General features: G+C 43.4%; 1 protein-coding gene across 1 annotated transcript in view; it reads left to right on the top strand.

The window, feature by feature from the left end:
• The first annotated feature begins 1,412 nt into the window (after nt 1-1,412).
• USP12 (ubiquitin specific peptidase 12) overlaps nt 1,413-19,433 on the top strand; it is an 82,294-nt gene continuing 64,273 nt past the window's right edge. The window contains exon 1 of the mRNA XM_082602511.1: nt 1,413-1,670. Coding sequence (XP_082458637.1) covers nt 1,623-1,670 — 48 coding nt within the window. The 5' untranslated portion in view covers nt 1,413-1,622. The remainder of the gene's footprint in view (nt 1,671-19,433) is intronic.

The raw sequence follows: 19,433 nt of genomic DNA, 5'->3' as shown, positions 1-19,433 counted from the left end.
AGGGCAAAGAGGGAAGTCCCGGCTTCCAGGGAGGCAGGTGCCTGGAGCAGCAGGCCAGCTACTATGGGACTTGGCTATATTCTGTTTGCAATTTTGTTTCCCCCAAGCAAGCTTATAATGGAAATCACTATGGAAACAGCATGCATGTACCAGAAATCTATTTTTCACCTAAATTTTGTTTGAATGTTTTGTGTTTTAAATGTTTTGAACCGAAGAGTTAAGGCATATCTGATTTTAGAGACTCGTATGTCATTTGTCATTTCTGCCCCACTGAAATGGGGGAAACTAAAAAAGCATCCCATCAGTTCTTCAATCGTGAAAAATCACAAGCTTTCTAATACAATAATTTATAAAGTTATTCTACTAACTTGAACTTCTTTCTCAAATAGGAAGAAACGAAGCTGAGCTGTCTGACATGAACAGGATGCAATGATACATTTTATCAAAGCAGAAAATAGGAACTATCCCCCCTGGCTAATACTGCTTCAGCATTTCTCACAGGACATTTTTCTTACTTGTGGGACTTCTTGTCCCTGGGAATAACATCATCACTGCTGGGTTGAGATCCTTCCCTATTTTGCAACTCAACTTTCAGAACAAGTATATTTAGATATTATATTTATAACCAAATTCTAAATTTATGGCCAACAAGCGGGCGGAAATCAGCTTCGCCCCCTTCCCCATAATTTACCTTTCTTAATTCAAGGAGCCAAATATAGTTTCTTCTTTGCCTCTTTCACTTTTAATTAATTAATTTGTCTTTCGCGAAATTACGGTGTTCTGACCCAGGTTATTTACCCAATGTATGTAAAAAGAAACAAACCACCTTGCATTTTAGGTGCTTGGGACATTGGATGACCTGGGCTATTTTAACCGTTCAGAAGCAGGTTTCCTCCCACCGCACCCAGAATTATCGAGATCACCCCCTCAGTTTTCTGTCTGGGCTAGCTGTTCTCGCCCTTGGTAGAGGCTGCTGGTCAGCCCCTTCCAGGATTGACACTGGTCGCCCCCAGCACCCTTGTTGCCCCTCTCTCGGCACGCGGGCTCTAGGACCGCGAGGGGCGCGGGCGGGAGGCGGTGGCCCCTCCGAGCCCCGCCCCGGCTGAGCGCGGGGTGGAGCCGGCGCGGGAGTTCCCCGAGTCGCGCGCTCCGGAGCCCGGGAGGCATCCGCTGAGAGAGGGCGGTGCCAGCGCGGGGAGTGGGCGGGGCCGCGAGGGGGTGGGCGGGGCGCGCCGCCGGGCCGCGCAGCTGCCAGCAGGCCGGGCATTAGGGCCTCGGCGGAGCCCGCTCCACAGCGCGCTGGGCGGGGTGTGTGGCGGGCGGCTTCGCGGGCAGGCGCGGGCCCCGAGGCAGCGGCTGCGCCCTGCGCCGGGGAGGAGCCGGGGGCGGGCGGGCAGCCGGCAGGCGGGGGCTGGGGCCCGCGGCAGGGAGTGCCGGAGCGCCGGCGGCGACGACGGCAGCGGCGGCTGAGCAGGCTCGGTGCCTGGGTCCGCGGCGGCTCGGGGTCCGCCCGCTGGCTGCGGTGCGAGCCGGCGACCCGGCTGCCCTCCTCCCCCGCCCGCCGCCGCCGCCGCCGCCGCCGCCGCCGCCGCTGTGATTGGGTGGAGGATGGCGCTGGGCGGATGGAAATCCTAATGACAGTCTCCAAATTCGCCTCCATCTGTACCATGGTAGGTGAGGCGGGAGGGCGGCGGGCGACCCTCGTCCCCGCCCTCGCCGCCCGCGGGGCCTAGCGCGGGGCTGTGGCCGGGAGGGGGCGGCGCGGGCCGGGCGGGGGCAGTCGGACGGCGGGGCGCAAGCAAGCGCGGAGCGGCCCCGGGAGGCGGGCGCGCGAGGGTGGCCGGCGGGGGCGGCGCGGGTCGTCGGTGCCCGTGCTCGGCCTCGGGTCCCCGCGGCTCCGGGCTGTGGGCGCGCGAGCCGGGCCGCGGGCCCGGCCGGGGCCGGAGGTGGAAGCACAGGAGCGGCGCCCGCGTTTCCGTCCGGCTGCGCTCGGGTTCGGGCCCGGCTGGCCGGGCCCGGAGGGTCCCCGGCGGGCGAGGGGCTGCGGCGGGAAGGCAGGGTCCCCTTACCGGCCGCGAGGGCACGGAAGTCGGCTTAGGTTTCCTCTTCGCGCCTCTGGCGAGGCTGAGTCCCCGCCGGCGCCGAGGGGAAGGGGGTGTGTGTGAAGGTGGAAACTTTAAATAAGTGCTGTCGAAATTTTCCCCCTTTTCTCCTCTTCTGAGAGGAACGAGCTCTCCCGTTTCCAGCCGCGTGTCCAGGTGGCAATCTTGTCTTTGGGAATCCACGTTGATCTTGGAAACAGCTTAAGCATTCCTGTCATTTGTTTACTTGAACGCCCCAGACGCATCAGTGTGTGGCTTGAAGTGTTTCTGTGCAGGAACTGACGGCAAGGGTTGCTGTCTGTGTTTTACTGGGGCTTTTAAATCGACTTTAAGGGAAAAGTGCTAATGCCTGTGGAAAAGTCCCGAGTTGAGCAGAACGTGGGTGCGTTTAAATCTTGGTGTTTTGTGGTTGGTCAGAAAGACCAGTTTTCCACACGGTGAGGCGAATTCGTTTCATTAGCTCCTTATGACTTACATATTGCGATCTTAAGTATGAGCCATCACAGAAAAAAAAGTTATTTTTCACCACGTGGGCCTAGTGATGATGTTATTAAAGACTTCTGAAATCTTTCCTTCTGTTTTATGTCTTATCAGACCTTTTTATGCATGTGGGAGATTCCCCCCCAGCAATCTTCCATTTAAGGGTGGTACGTTTCATATACCTTTCTTTAAGGAGCGGTGAATCAGATCGAAAAGGTGTTTTAGAAGCAGATTCTGTACTGCACGCTAAGGAACAGTATAAAAATGGCTGAAATCAAGTGGGATTAAAATCTACAGTATTAAAGACATCACACTGAAGAATGAATCATGAAGAATCCATTTCCTCAAATGGATGTTTGTTTTTCTTGCACAATTCATATTTTAGGAACCACTGATGTTAAAGGGACTGTATTTTTTTTTAATTTTATTTATTTATTTATTTTTGGCTGTGTTGTGTCTTCATTGTGCTTCATTGGTTGCAGTGCGTGGGCGTCTCACAGCGGTGACTTCTCTTGTTGCGGAGCATGGGCTCTAGGTGCGTGGGCTTCAGTAGTTTTGGCTCACAGGCTCAGTAGTTGTGGCTCGCGGGCTTTAGAGCGCATGCTCAGTAGTTGTGGCGCACGGGCTTAGTTGCTCCGCGGCATGTGGGATCTTCCCGGACCAGGGCTTGAACCCGTGTCCCCTGCATTGGCAGGCGGATTCTTAACCACTGCGTCACCAGGGAAGCTGAAAGGGACTGTATTAAAAGGATTTCCAAGGGTCATGTAGATTAATTATTTTTAGATATGCCAGTTATTCTCTTTCTAAAGGAATGTGATAATTAAGTCTTTAAAAGTGATAATCTTACCAGATTGCTGAGCTACACAGATTGTCAGGTCATAGTTCACTGTCAAAGTCTAGAGTTTCTGGAGTGAAGTGTTGCTCTTTACTGTTTCATCCACTCAAGTATATCAGGTATACATTTAGCACCTACTACGTACAACAGAGTGTGCTGAGTGCTGGGGATACAGCAGTGATCAAGACAGTCTCTGCTTTCATAGTGTTTACATTCTAGTTAAGAGAGACAAACAATATTCACGTAAACGTATTAATATATGCTCTAATCAGGTTAAGAAAATGAGGCAGAGAGAGATTTGCCACGTCAAACACTGAGTAAGTGGGATTTTGATCTCAAGAATTTTAGACTCCAAAACTCTCTCTGGGGCTTCTGCTCAGGTGCATTAATTACATGCGGTGTGTGTGTATTGTTGGCAGATAGGGAAACATCAGTGGCCGGCCAAATGAGATTGCTCCAAACGTAGTGTTAAAATTGTATGTGCCTGTGTTCATATTTAAATACACTCTGATGCACTCCCAAGGTAGTGCTAAATATATCAAAGTATCCTGCAATCTTATTCTTTAAAGAGAACTTCAGTCTGTCTTCTGAGATACTACAAAAATGACAATCAAGAAAAGCAAAGGTATTTATCTCTGTGCCTTTGTAGGTTTCTGACCTGGTCACAGCTGTCTCTCAAGCAGGTAGCCTTCCGTGAATAATCTTAGCTCCGTCCCTCCCCACCCTCCATCCCCCTCATACAATTTCACAGCAGTTTTGTGATCTCAGGAGCACTTACCATACTTGCTGTGTTGTAAATTTTTCTCTTATCTCCTTATTAGATTCTGAAGGCCTTAAGCGAAGGGACTATCATTTAATTCTACATTTTGGTGGAGCAGTACCTTCTGCATACAGTAAAAGTCTCCCTGCATCCTTCATGTCTTCTCCTGATGTCTGGGGGGAGTAAGTTTGGTTAAACATGCCTGAGATTGGGGTCGTGTGTGGGGTGAAGCGGAGGAGAGGGGCTGGTCCTAATGAGAATGATCTTTCAGAATCAGCAGCTGTGAAAACGCTTATAATGAGTTGACGTTTTATTCTATAAATAATAACGTTGACATAATTTTTTCACATGTCAACACAAGGTACCTGGGCAAATAGCAATACCTTAATAGGATTAAGTAACCGTTAAAAGCAAATCTCTTTTGATGTGTCTTATTCTAGATCACAGTTGTTCCTCTGATATGCGAAAGTCAGTTAAGTTTGTTTCTCTTAAGTTAGTGTTACAGCCTGACGGCGTGAGTGATTATGTTTAGGTTGCAGTGAATCAATTTGCAGGATACCTGTAGAAATGCCTCTTTTTTTTTTTTTTTTACGGTACGCGGGCCTCTCACTGTTGTGGCCTCTCCCGTTGCGGAGCACAAGCTCTGGACACGCAGGCTCAGCGGCCATGGCTCATGGGCCCAGCCGCTCCGCGGCATGTGGGATCCTCCCGGACTGGGGCACGAACCCGTGTCCCCTGCATCGGCAGGCGGACTCTCAACCACTGCGCCACCAGGGAAGCCCAGAAATGCCTCTTGTTGTTTGCCCGTGAAATAATTTCAGTGTCACATGGTGCTTGTTTTGCTGATGAAGTAGCTTCAGACTTCAGGGCCTGGCACAGAGCAGCTACCTAATATTTAATATTATACTTCATAATTGTGAAATAATGGGGAAAGTGACCGAATGCATGTGGAGGGATGGCCTGTGTTTTGAAATTGAAGTGGAAGTTGTAGAGCAGCTTGTGGTGGCCCAGGACTAGAAGATGACCATACGGGTCAGGGCTGTTAGGAAGCACAGCGCTGGGGGCTCCACGGATGTGAGAAGCATCCTGGCTTCCTGTTTGGGTTGTAGGAGTCCTGGCGGGGGAGGGCGTGCAGGGCGGGGGTTGGATAAAGGAGAAGTCGTTGCAGGGGAACGTGGTCGAGCGTGGGGTGGCCTGGCTCCTTGCCCACCCCCAGTCACTGGGTGTCAGCTAGATCCCCTAGAACATGGTGTCGTTGAAGCCAAGGCCACAAGTCTGCTGCTCGGTGGGTCTGACAGGTTTGCTTCGAAAAAGCCTGTACCCAGCACGGCACCCTGCGCGTGGGAAACTTTAAGCTGACTGTACTTACTGCAGGAAAGTCACAGGTGAGACTGGCTCTTTGTCTTTTCTTATTGTTTGAGTCTCACTGGGGTCACTCACGCAGAGTCAGATGCGTGTGTGGTCAGTGCAGTTTATCACTCCAGAGGGAGGGAGAGGAGGAAAACCTCAAACCCCGCGGTGCCTTGCTCGTCGGGGTGCGGGGTAGGCTCTTCATGTCGTCCGAATATTAGAGTAAATGATAGCGGCCCTTGTTCCTTCTTGAGAAGTAGGGTGGGTGTGATTCTTTTATTAGCGAAATATTGAATTAATTTTTATTAATATTTTAGTAGTAAAGTGTTTTCTATGATGGGAACATTCAAAGTGGGTTGCCATTGGTTTACTAATTTTGCTGTTTTTAATGTTAATTTAGGAGAGATGAAAACTTCAAAAATAAGGAGACTTCTGTCATATAAATGGTTAGATAAGGAATGTTTGAACATTTGTTTGAGGACCTTAGCAGAGAGATCGTTTAGAATGTTTTATTTAAGCCTGCTGATCATTCGAATTTCGCTAAAATACATATTGGACATTAAAAATTGCACATTCTCATTATAGAAAATTTGGAAAGTATTCTATAAAAAAGAGTTTCGGAACTCTTAATGCAGCAGAAAAAAAATAACTTACTTTACCTCCCAGAGCTTTTGTCTATTATTTATTTATTTATTTAAAATTTATTTTTAACTTATATTATTTATTTTTGGCTGCGTTGGGTCTTTGTTGCTGCGCACGGGCTTTCTCTAGTTGCGGCGAGCGGGGGCTACTCTTCGTTGCAGTGTGCGGGCTTCTTGTCGCGGAGCCCGGGCTCTAGGCACACGGGCTTCAGTAGTTGTGGCATGCGGGCTTCAGTAGGTGTGGCATGCGGGCTCGGTAGTTGTGGCTCGTGGGCTCTAGAGTGCATGCTCAGTAGTTGTGGTGCACGGGCTTAGTTGCTCCGCGGCATGTGGGATCTTCCCGGACCAGGGCTTGAACCCGTGTCCCCCGCATTGGCAGATGGATTCTTAACCACTGCGCCACCAGGGAAGTCTGTCTTGTCTTTTTTAAAAAACTATGCCCTAGGTAAAATTTCACATTTCAGTTTTCCACGTGAATTATTGGCACTTACCACAAATAAAGGTAAGACCATTGGGATTTGAAACTTTTCATATGCTTAAAAAGTATGGTTTTAAATACCATATTCAATTAGGTGAAACAGGTATAAAGACTCTAGTCTCATATCTTTTGGCTTTGCTTACCTCTTGGTGGTTTTCTCCTTCCTCCTCCAACTAATCTTTTTATAATAGATCTCTGAGTAGGTTAATTATTTACTGTCCCACGACCCACGTGGCCAGTTCAGCCAGACTTGATCGCTGCATACCTAGTTTTCTTCCTTGGTTCTGGGCTTCTGATAGGCCCCCAGAGACTGAGTCCACTTCCATTTTCTCACAAGTTCTTTCTTTCTACCTTTAAAGCCAGATTTATTGGAGCTCTCCTGAAACTTCTACTGTCTCAGGAAAGATTATTTAAGCATTTGTTTAGCTAGCATTAATTCCTTTCCAGAAACCTTCATTTTTTAGATTTAAATAATCTGATTTTGTTTTGAATTCTCTTTCAGTAGCTCAGTTCCAGAAACTTAATATAGTTTTTTTTTTTTTTTTTTTTTTTTTTTTTTTTTTTTTTTTTCTTTTTGCGGTATGCGGGCCTCTCACTGTTGTGGCCTCTCCCGTTGCGGAGCACAGGCTCCGGATGCGCAGGCCCAGCGGCCATGGCTCACGGGCCCAGCCGCTCCGCGGCATATGGGATCCTCCCAGACCGGGGCACGAACCCGTATCCCCTGCATCGGCAGGCGGACTCTCAACCACTGCGCCACCAGGGAGGCCCAGAAACTTAATATAGTATTTTGTAATGTATCCTACTGCATGGTATATTAAAAAGAGCAGTTGGACCAGAAGGAAATTTCTAATCCAGATTTTGACATTTAGATCTGTGCATATGGGAAAGTCTCCTAAAACTTTGTGAGTTGGTTTTTCTCATCTGTAAAATAAAGGGGTTGGACTAGACACATAAATATTCCTTCTGTGTTTGTTTCCTTCTAGATCGAAAACTCAGTATTCTCTGATCCTTTGAGAATTTATAAATGATTGTTGATATCATCACTTTGGGAATGCTAATTGTGTTTAATTGATTTTCTTTTACCTGTTTGACCCCCTTCACCCATTTCTCTCCACCCCCCCACCTCCACCACCTCTGGCAAACACCAGTCTGTTCTTTGTTCTATGAGTCTTTTTTTTTTTTTAAAGATTCCACATATAAGTGAGATAATATGGTATTTGTCTTTGACTTACTTCACTTAGCATAATACCCATGATATTCATCCATGTCATCGAAAATGGTAAGACTTTTAGTCCTTTTTTAATGGCTGAGTAATATTCCATTGTATACATGTACCACATCTTCTTTATCTATTCATCCATTGATGGACATTAGGTTGTTTCCATATCTTGGCTGTTGTAAATAACGCTGCATTGAATATAGGCATGCGTTTATCTTTTTGAGTTAGTATTTTTGTTTTATTTGATAAATATCCAGAAGAGGAGTTGCTGGATCATATAGTAGTCTTATTTTTAATTTTTTGAGGAACCTCCATATTGTTTTCCATAGTTGCTGCACCAACTTACATTCCCACCAACAGTGCACAGTGTGGTTCCCTTTTCTCCACATCCTCACCAACACTTGTTATTTCTTGTCTTTTTGACACATTCTGACAGGTATGAGGTGATATCTCATTGTGGTTTTGATTTGTATTTCCGTGATGGTTAATGACGTACAGCATCTTTTCATGTTACTGTTGGCCATGTGTATGTCTTCTTTCGAAAAATGTCTATTCAGATCTTCTGTCCATTTTTTGATTGCACTGGTTTTTTTTTTTTGCTGTAGAGTTGTCTGAGTTCTTTTATGTATTTTGGATATTAGTACTTTATCAGATATATGATTTGCAGTAGTTTCTCCCATTCAGTAGGTTGCATCTGATCATGTTTTAGATAATATAAGGTGCATGGAATTAGATATAGTTAAATATGAATTATACTTAGTTTCCTAGTTTGTTTTTTTCTTGTTTGTTTGTTTGTTTTTTTGGGCACGCTGCTCGGCTTGTGGGATCTTAGTTCACTGACCCGGGATTGAACCCTCACACCCTGCAGTGGAAGCGTGGAGTCTTAACCGCTGGACCACCAGGGAGGTCCCCCCCCCTTTTTTTTTTAATGTTATAGAATTCATGGAAAATTACGGTCCAAAGTAAATATATTTCTTCCTTAAAAAATATTTACTGGAGGTTAATGATATCACCATTTTATTCATTAACAGGCTAATCCACGCTGTTTACTTATTTTTGACGTTTTTTTCTTTTCCAATGCCATTTTAAAAAAGGATTTGAGAGACTTCCCTGGTGGCGCAGTGGTTAAGAATCCACCTGCCAATTCAGGGGACACAGGTTTGATCACTGGTCCGGGAAGATCCCACATGCCGTGGAGCAACTAAGCCTGTGCGCCCCAACTACTGAGCCTGCGCTCTAGAGCCCGTGAGTTATAACTACTGAAGCCCACGCACCTAGAGCCCGTGCTCCGCAACAAGTGAAGCCACTACAATGAGAAGCCCAAGCACCGCAACGAAGAGTAGCCCCTGCTCGCAGCAACTAGAGAAAGCCCGCGCACAGCAACAAAGACCCAACGCAGCCAAACATAATAAATAAATTAAATTTGAAAAAAAGATTTGAATTTGAGCCCTTTTTGAGATTCCTCATTTATTTTTGTGGGTGTGAGTGCGACCCTGAACAAGTTACTTCACTGTGCCACGGTTTCCTTATCTGTGCAGTGGGGGTGAAATAATGTCCACTTCGTAGGGTTGTAGAATGGTACCTGGCCCAGGGTTCGTCATCTGTAGTGTTTGTAGTTGCTGTCATCACCTTTGTAAAGTGATTTGCTCCCTCCATGAGGTAAGGGCTCATTGGCGCTACTAAGACTAGTAACGAAAATTGAAATTTTTAAAGTAAAATGCAGGTATGTTTGTTCATTTCCATCATAAGAAAGATTAGTTCGTTAATAGCATATGCCTCTGAGAAAGCAGACGTTTACCTTGAAGTTAAGTGAGCTAGATTCTAATATTGCAAACTAAGGATGTAGATTATCTTTCTTCCCTGTTTTGAATATTTTGTAGAAAGATTTTATTCCTTTCGTATGGGAATAAAAATGTTCTAATTTGTAACATTCTCAAATATGTTCTAGAAGTTTAGATAAGTTGGGAATACTACTTTCAGAAGAAACGTCTTATTTTTTCTACTAAAAAAAAAGCATACCAACTTTTTGTCATTGTTAGAATGAAGCATGTGTTTTTTGTTTTGTTTTGTTTTTTGTTTGTTTGTGTGGTACGCGGGCCTCTCACTGCTGTGGCCTCTCCCGTTGCGGAGCACAGGCTCCGGACGTGCAGGCTCAGTGGCCATGGCTCACGGGCCCAGCTGCTCCGCGGCATGTGGGATCTTCCCGGACCGGGGCACGAACCCGTGTCCCCTGCATCGGCAGGCGGACCCTCAACCACTGCGCCACCCGGGAAGCCCGAAGCATGTGTTTTAAAGTTAGCTTCAGGCCTCATTTCCTTTCAGATTTTCCTGTTCTTTCCTGAGGCCATCTTGTTGCACTTGATTCACTCATGCCTCTGCCCCCACTGGAATGATATCTCTTGTTGGTCTGCGGTGCAGTTACCCAACCTGCTTTTTTTAGAAGAGGATTATTTAAATATCTGTAAAATAAGGTGTCGGTAGAAAAGGGTAAATGCTAGATGTTATGAGGCGTTAATGGGTTGCTGAATTTAAAAATTTAATCAGAGACCCAGTATTGTTGAAAATAACTATACATAAGACTTCATCATTTAAAACCTTGTACATAGAATTTGTATTAGAAGGGGAGAGACAGTTTATATACGTAATTCGTTTTGGAAGAAAAACTATGAAGTCTTTACTTTCACAGAAGTACTCAGTCAAGAACTTTGTGATACTGCAGCGTGAAGTACATGTGTTTAATATAGAACATGATTGCGTGAGGTGCCGTGTGTCTTCACTCTCCTGTGTTCACTGGCTTATCCTTTGCTGCCGCTGCTTCAAAAGAAAGATCATTAGCTTTTCCTAAGAGTTGTGTGGTGTCTACAGAATGTCTAAGCTTGCTTAGAATCTCCATCTGTAGTCATCCATGCATCTAAAGCTGCATGCCAATAAATTTATTTCCAACTTAAAACAAGAAGTGGATGTTCTTCCAGTGATAACGGACAGATGTTCTTATTGAAATGCTTCATAGGTGCAGGAACCAACCAGCATTTCCTTCTTGCGAATAGTGGTGTACTTTAATGGAGTTAGAATATGATTGCCTTTGATTTTATTTTAGTGCTTTTTATTTCAGTGACCTAAGTAAGCCTTCTGCCTGATGGTGAGTAAGTATATAAGTGCTTTTCATGGAAAGAGGGGTGGATTTATTATTTTTAAGCTAACAGCGACGAGTTCTCTCTCTCTCTTTTTTTTTTTTTTGTAAAGAGTGCCTTTCTTCATGAGTACTTTCAGGAAGTATTCATGGAGGCTTGCATTCTGTCAAGGTGTATGCGGGTCCTGAGAATTCAGAGATGACCATGATAAGCTCTGGTCTTACAGAGCTTCCCATTCAGTGTGTCCCAAATGGGTTATGGTCGTGCAGAGAACACCCAACTTCTGGTGGGTTTTCCCTGTGAAAATCCAGCCTTCGCCCGATGACCACACTTGAAAGTCTGCATCGTTGTCTTCTTGTTTGTAGATTGCCCTTTTCAACTGAACAGATGTCAGTGGACTCTTCCGCCTTTTCTGCCTCTCTGTTTGTGGTCTGTCCTATTACTTTCGTCCTTTCACGGTGGCATGGCTGCCTTGCCCTTCCTTTCTCGTGTCCTGCCGTCTCTCTCTCTCAGTTGCAGTGTTTCACCCCAGACGTCACCATCTTTCGTGTTTACTTCTGGGACCGCACTGTGGTTTTTATACCACCTCAGTGTGTTCTGTTAATGATGACCAGGGTCATCTCAGCAAACTTAGTGAAGTGGGAGGTGACTTCTGTAAGTTTCAGCTTCCCGGGGAATGTGTGTGGAGATCTGGCACTCGGTGGCCCTTAGTGGTGCTGGTGTTGAGTACTTTGCAAACTGGTTTAGCAGACTTAGAGATGATAAATCCAGGCTGGATCGTTAACAAGAATTAGGATATTTGGGTCCATTTTTGGTTGACATAAAGCTGATGAGCCCTCTCTAAATGGGATGTGGTGAAGGCTGGGCTGAATAGGTGTGGCCCAGTTGAGAAATGAAATTTCATGATAGAATATTTGTAAAAACCTTCAGAATTGTATTCCAGGTAGACATGGAGTGGTTGGTAAATATTTTTTTTAAAGCTGTCAATTATATATTTTTATTGAATTTAAATGCTAGAAAAAAGTATTCAGGGCTTCCCTGGTGGCACAGTGGTTGAGAGTCCGCCTGCCGATGCAGGGGATACGGGTTCGTGCCCCGGTCTGGGAGGATCCCGCATGCCACGGAGCGGCTGGGCCCGTGAGCCATGGGCGCTGGGCCTGCGCGTCCGGAGCCTGTGCTCCGCAACAGGAGAGGCCACAACAGTGAGAGGCCCGCATACCGAAAAAAAAAAAACAAAGAAAAAAAGAAAAAAGTATTCAGAAGTATTTATCTCTTCATCTATTTATTTGTAATACCGCAGAACTCCTCTTTAAAACTTTCCTGTAGGAAATTTTTATTAATAGACCTATTTTTATCTTATTTTCCTTCTGTCTATGTTTAGTACTGATTCTGAACTATAATGATGTGGTCACTTTTAGAAATGGGGTGGTATATATGCCTTTGAGGTTGAATGAATTGTTTTGAACTATCAAAATGAGGATTTTAAAAGTGAAATAAACCACTCAGGTTTAGCTGTATGCATTGTTAAAGAATATTATGACCTTTGGTTTCCTTGGAAATAGTAGTTTCTTTTAATTCTTCATTTTTAAAAAGTCAAAAAATTTTATTATTTTAAAAAGTACAAAATTGTGTGAAGTAAAAAACCTATCTCTTGCAAAGAGAAGGAGGGGCAGCCCTTTCCAGGAGTTAATTATTTGTTAGAGTCTGTGTGTGTGTGTGTTTGTATGGCTGGACATTACCGGAGCATATATAAACATACAGTATTGTGTGTGTCATCACCCCCCCCAATAAAGTTTGCAACTTGCTCTTTTCACTTAATGTATTGAATATATTGGACATTTTTCTTTGTCATTATATTGCTTCATTCTAGGTCAAAACTGTGCTCATTTTAATTCTCCATCATCTTCAGTGTCGATCATATTAGAAAGGTTGGATTATATAATACTGATTGCATATTTTCATTTTCTTTAACATCAATTGTGTTAGTTTCCTAGGGCTGCCAAAACCAAGAACCCCAAACTGTGGTTTAAAATAACAGAGTTTTACAGTCTCACAGCTCTGGAGGCCAGAGTCCAAAATCGGCAGGGGCTGGGGGTGGGCAGAGGTGGCGCCTTTGGAGGCCTTGGGGAGACTGCTCTCTGCCTTTCTCCTACAGCTTCGGGTGGTTCCCAGGCAGTCTTTAGTTTGTGGATGCGTCACTCCAGTCTTTGCCTTCATCTTCACTTGATGTCCTCCACTTTGTCTCTGTTCCTTCATATCGTCTTCCCTCGGTCCATGTCTATTTCTGTGTCCACATTTCCCCTTTTTATACGGACGTCAGTCATACTGGATTAGGGCTCACCCTGATGACCTTTAACTTGATTACCCTTGTAATGACCCTGTTTCCAAATAAGGTTCATATTCTGAGGTACTGGGGGTTAGGACTTTCAGATGTTTTTATTGGGGGATACGATTTATCCCAATGCAACAATGGAGCAGTCAGGTTCATTTTTACAAATCAGTATCAATGATGTTCATTAAGTAGGTTATGTACTAGACACTAGAGTTGCATTTAAGTTTCAGACTTTGTCCTCAAAGGACTTGCAGTCCTTTATATATATATTTTTTTCATATATATGAAAAAATCAATAATGAAAGTAAAATGCTACATTAGAAAATACTTAATGCAAAAGAAAGCAATAAAGGGGAAATAGGAAAAAAGACAGGAGTCGGAAAACATTTATAAAATTATAAATTTTACCATATACATCTTAGCTTGTTAGAATCACCTTTAGATTTTATACTAGCATAATTCCAGTGATGTATAGGAATGTTATTCCTATATAGGTCCATTCCCTTTCTCCCCTTTTAGGGCTTTATTTTTATATATATTATATCTGTTAATGTTATAAACACAGCAATACATTGTCATAATTAGTACTTTACCATCTATTTGCTAAGCCCATTACAGCTTTGCTCCAACCCGCCCCTTTGTGCTGTTACTGGTATATGTATGACGTATATTACATTTATCTATATTATAGGCCCAGTAATACTTTATATATTGTACATACATACTCGTTTATACAATTGCTTTTTAAATCAGTTAAGAGAAGAAAGAAAAAAATGTGTTTATGGCGTCCTCTGTAGTGAAACAGTTACTGTCACGGGTCCTCGTCTTTTGTTCATGTGGACAGCAATTGTTATCTGAGGCCATGTGCTTTCATCCTTAACAACCTCCTTTAGTATTTCTTGTAAGTCATGTCTGCTAGCAAAAAATTGTCAGGGTTGTTTGGTTTCGTTTTGTTTGGTCTGGGAGAATCTTTGTTTCACATTTAGTCTGAAAGCTTTGCCAGATTTAGTATTCTTGGTTGACGTTTTTTTTTTTTTTTTGCGGTACACGGGCCTCTCACTGTTGTGGCCTCTCCCATTGCGGAGCATGGGCTCCGGACACGCAAGCTCAGCTGTCATAGCTCATGGGCCCAGCCACTTCATGGCACGTGGGATCCTCCCGGACCGGGGCACGAACCCGTGTCCCCTGCATCAGCAGGCGGACTCTAAACCACTGCGCCACCAGGGAAGCCCCTTGGTTGACGGTTTTTTTATTTTGATCACTTTGAATATGTTACCCCACTGCCTTCTTGCTGCCTTGTTTCTGTTGAGAAGTCAGCTGTCAGTATTATTGGCGTCCCTTCTAAGCGACTCATCCTTTTTCTCTTGCTGCTTTCAAGTTTTTCTCCTTGTCTTTGACTTTCAGCATTTTCACTATCATGTGCCTGTTTGTGGGTCTCTTTGTGTTTATAACCTATATATTCTTTTTTAAAAAAATAAATTTATTTATTTATATTTACTTTTGGCTGAGTTGGATCTTTGTTGCTGCACGTGGGCTTTCTCTAGTTGCAGTGAGCGGGGGCTATTCTTTGTTGTGGTGCACGGGCTTCTCATTGCGGTGGCTTCTCTTGTTGTGGAGCACGGGCTCTACGTGCGTGGGCTGCAGTAGTTGTGGCTCGCAGGCTCTAGAGTGCAGGCTCAGTAGTTGTGGCGCATGGGCTTAGTTGCTCCATGGCATGTGGGATCTTCCCGGACCAGGGCTCGAACCTGTGTCCCCTGCATTGGCAGGCAGATTCTTAACCACTGCGCCACCAGGGAAGCCCTGACCTATATATTCTTAAATTCTGGTTTATGTTAAATGCCTGTACCTTTCAGTTGGGAGTTTGTTTTTTTTTTGGGGGGGGGACATTTCAGCTATAGTATATCAACTTTGTAGGTCAGAATGATTAGATTAATTCAGGATCATTACGTCTCAACCAAGAATATATTACTATAGTTAAATATTACATTCTCGCAGAAGACATTCATAAGAAAATCGGACACAAACTAAAATGAAATGATAGTATGAATTCCTTTCATGAGTTATATATTGTTGTGCCTGTAGATTAGCTTCACTGTATATTTATTCTACAGATAAAATTGTTTAGTGTTCTTTGGAAAGGCAGTGGTTATGAGGGTGTCCCGCTGCATGTTTATCGGATGGTGTATTAGATTTCTAGGGCTTCTGTAACAAGAGCTGCAAACTGGGTGGCATAGAACAAGGGAAATTTATTGTCTTACAGTTCTGGAGGCCAGAAGTCCAAATCCAAGGTGTTGGCAGTGTTATGCCCCCTCTGAAGGTGCTAGAGAAAGATCTGTTCCAGGCCTCTCCTAGCCTCTGATAGCCTCACTTGGAAGTATGGAGCCTCAGGTGTTCCTTGGTTTGTCGGCCACTTTTACCGGTGTCCCTTCACATCATCTTCCCTCTGTGTGTGTCTGTGTCTAAATTTCCCCTTTTTATAAGGACACCAGTTATTGGATTCGGGCTCACCTTAATGACCTCATTCTAACTTGATTACTTCTGTAAAGACCCAGTTTCTAAGTAAGGTCACAGTCCAAGCTACTGGGAGTTAAGACTTCCATATATCTTTTTTTGGGGCGAGGGATACAGTTCAATTCATAACAGATGGCTTAAAGGAGTATTGCCATCTTAACTTCTTTCAGAAATAAGATAGGGACTCAAGGAACTGTAGTTTTTTAAGGGGAGTAGCAATTAGTTAGTTTGGGTATCTTTTAAACTAATTAGTTTAAATATCTCTAACCTCACTTATGAGCCAGGATTGGAGCTCTGTAGTTGGTAGAATTTATACTTAATTTTGCATTAAACTAATAATGGCTGACATTTTCTGGAAGTCGACGTATCAGTAGTTAGCTGACTGCTTGTTTTTTTTCCTCTTTGTGACTGCTCAATCCGTCACCTTCTACCCAGCCTCCCACACCCAAGTCTTTCACAGCTGTGTAACATAAGAAACTAAAAGTCACCTATAACCCATTAATCAATTACTAGTATTTGATAACATGTTTTTTGTATGTTCTCTTGGTCTTTTCCATATGTGGCAAACATGATTTTTAAAACACAATTTGTATTAAATATCCTTTTACTGTCCTGTGGGTAATTGAGTTAATTATTAATGCTCGTGCTCTCAAATCAGACATTTTAATATATTTGCTCTTATATCTTACTATTCTGTGACGTCTTGGAAACCAAGATGTACTTATTTTTGTTGTTTCTTATTTTCTCTATTGATAACAGAAGTTTGGTGTAACAGATTTAGAGTTTTGGAGTTAAAAAAGGACCTTGTGACAACTAGCCCTTTATAGTAACAAGTGAGTAGTACAGGGGGACTAAATCTGAGATCCCGATATTTCACAGTGATAAGCAGATTCTAAATGAACTCCTTCAACATAGTGGTTTAGATTGAAGTTATGTGGGAACTAGTTTATGTTATTATTAATTTGTCCTTCCTTCTGAGAAGCTGCCAAACTGGAATAGCAAGCATTGGAAGAAAGTGGTTATGCAGGAAGTCTTCAACTAACAGACTGATTTCCAAAGGTCTTTTTTTTCAAAGGTCTTTTTTAAAGCCAGTTGATTGGCACTCATTATTGATTCTCCCATAGAAACAGTGTATAAATTCAGCTCCTTTGCCAAATGGACAAGGTGTGTTTTAGCCCTGATCAGTTCCTCTGGCTCAGCAGCATCATGGCACACGGTTCACGCAGAAGGGCTACCGTTGCCACGTGGAAAAGTGGGGCTCAGAATTTCATGTCTTTTGCTACCTGTCATTCTTCAAGAAGGAGACTCACTGGGAAGTGTCTTACACTTGTATGGTTACTTGAGGAGAACCTGACGTTTGGGGAGGGTAGTGTGATGAAGAGTAGCAGTTCTGTGTCTGACACAGACCCACGTTCAAGTTTCCCCTCTGCCATTTATTAGTTACAACTTTGGGCATATTACCTTAAACCCTTGAGTTTATTTTACATGTAAAATGGGCCAAAAATAATATGTGTAACAATTGGGTAGTGCTTACTGTGTGCTTGACATTATTCTAAGCCCTTTACATATATTAATTCATTTAGTTTTCACAGTAGTTCTTTGAGGTTGGAACTGATGTTATCTTTTACTGATAAGAAAACTGAGGCACAGATAGCTTAAGCTGTTTTCCCAGTGTCATACAGAGCTGGGATTCAAATCCCTGGAAGTCTGGATCCAGAGTCTTTGTTTATAATTGCCATACTCAACTGCTTGTCCAAAAATACTGCTCTGAGGTTACTACGAGGAGTAAATAAGATAGTATGTCAGGGGTCTGGTTCAGTCAATGTTAGGTCCCTTCTTCAACTCCTTAGGTGTCTGCGAGCAACCCTGTATTTTCATGGCTCACTGGGTACTCAATCACAAATTATGAATTCCCTGTACCAGCAAAATAAGTTTTAATAACATACTAGCCCTTCTCTTGATTTGTCTACACATTACCTTCTCACTGCAGGTGGAAATCCCCAGTCAAGATTTAGGCAGTGTCGGGGACTTCCCTGGTGGCGCAGTGGTCAAGAATCTGCCTGCCAATGCAGGGGACACGGGTTCAAGCCCTGGTCAGGGAAGATCCCACATGCCGCGGAGCAGCTAAGCCCGTGCGCCACAACTACTGAGCCTGCGCTCTAGAGCCCACGAGCCACAGCTACTGAGCCCGTGCGCCACAACTGCTGAGCCGCCTAGAGCCCGTGTTCTGCAACAAGAGAAGCCACTGCAGGGGGAGGTCCATGCACCGCAACGAAGAGTAGCCCGCACTCGCTGCAACTAGAGAAAGCCTGCACGCAGCAACGAAGACCCAGTGCAGCCAAAAATAAATAAATAAATTTATTAAAAAAAAAAATTTAGGCAGTTTTGGGGTGAGTGGAAAGGGGGAGGGACAGACACAGGGAAGGGTCCGTCCAGCACAGTGGTGGAGTCGCTGGATGTCAGGGATCATCAGCGCCTGTAAACCCTGATGTATCAGCACTTCCCGCTGGGGAGCAGGGCCTTCTCTTTGTAGTTTTGAATTATACTTACCTCTTTCTTAATATAGGTTCTAGTGAAAAAAATTAACCTTTAGATTAAAAGTTACACACATATTCGATGAAGGAAATCGTATTTTTAAATAGTTCACATTAATATTTTCAAATCAGATTTAACATTAGTTTTTGCCCCTTAACTTCTTTGAATCTTCTTCCTTTTTAATTGGGATGCTTACAGAAGGCTTTAGTGGAATTCTTGTGTAGTGTTTTGAAGTTACGTAGTCTGTAGTTTTAGTATGTTGTTTTGGCTGAATACTCACTGTCAGCTGACATGGAAATAATTGTGAGATCTTCTAGTCTCTTGTTAGAGCAAATGAACATTTTGCAATTAAAATTTTTTAATTTCAAGTTAAGATCTTTTAAAATGAATTTGTTATACCTAGCTATTGCTTCATTTACATATGAAGAAAGAGTAGTATTAGTCAAATTTCCAGTCTTTTAAGGATTCAAAGTGCTAATTTTGGTTTTGTTATCTATAAAATTAGCATAATATCTAAAAGGATTGTTTTGAAGATAAAATAGATTATATATATAAAGTACCTAGTATCTTCCTTGGCCCATTATAGATACTTAATAAATGGTACCTCTTATTATTATTATAATACTATTGTAGCTTATATTGCCTATGGGGACATAATAAGCCTTAAAAATTACTTGTTTGATTAATATACCTTGTTGATGTAGATCAAGATTTCATAATCTAAAACTTTTGACCTTCTATATGTTTTCATAACTATACTGATTTGCTTAACATATAAGTATAAACCTCAGTGAATTTTCAGATTAAATACACCTATGTACCAGCTCCAGTATTAAGAAGCAACCTTATCAGCACTTTTGATGCCACCGTCATGTTCCCTCCCAGTCACTACCTACCATCTTCCCACCATCTTCTCTTTCATGGGACAGTGCAGGAATTTTTCTATTTTTTCTCTATTAGGCCCTACCAAAAACATACTGTATGTATTAAAAGAAGTAGTCTGTTTTTGAGATTAGAATTATGTTAGATGAGAAACTTTAAGTGGGCTTTGTAAATAGC

The sequence above is a fragment of the Mesoplodon mirus genome (genome assembly GCF_964341445.2).
Source record: "Mesoplodon mirus genome assembly, chromosome: 17".
NCBI classification, from domain to species: domain Eukaryota; kingdom Metazoa; phylum Chordata; class Mammalia; order Artiodactyla; family Ziphiidae; genus Mesoplodon; species Mesoplodon mirus.
This window is presented reverse-complemented; position numbering and strand designations above follow the sequence as displayed.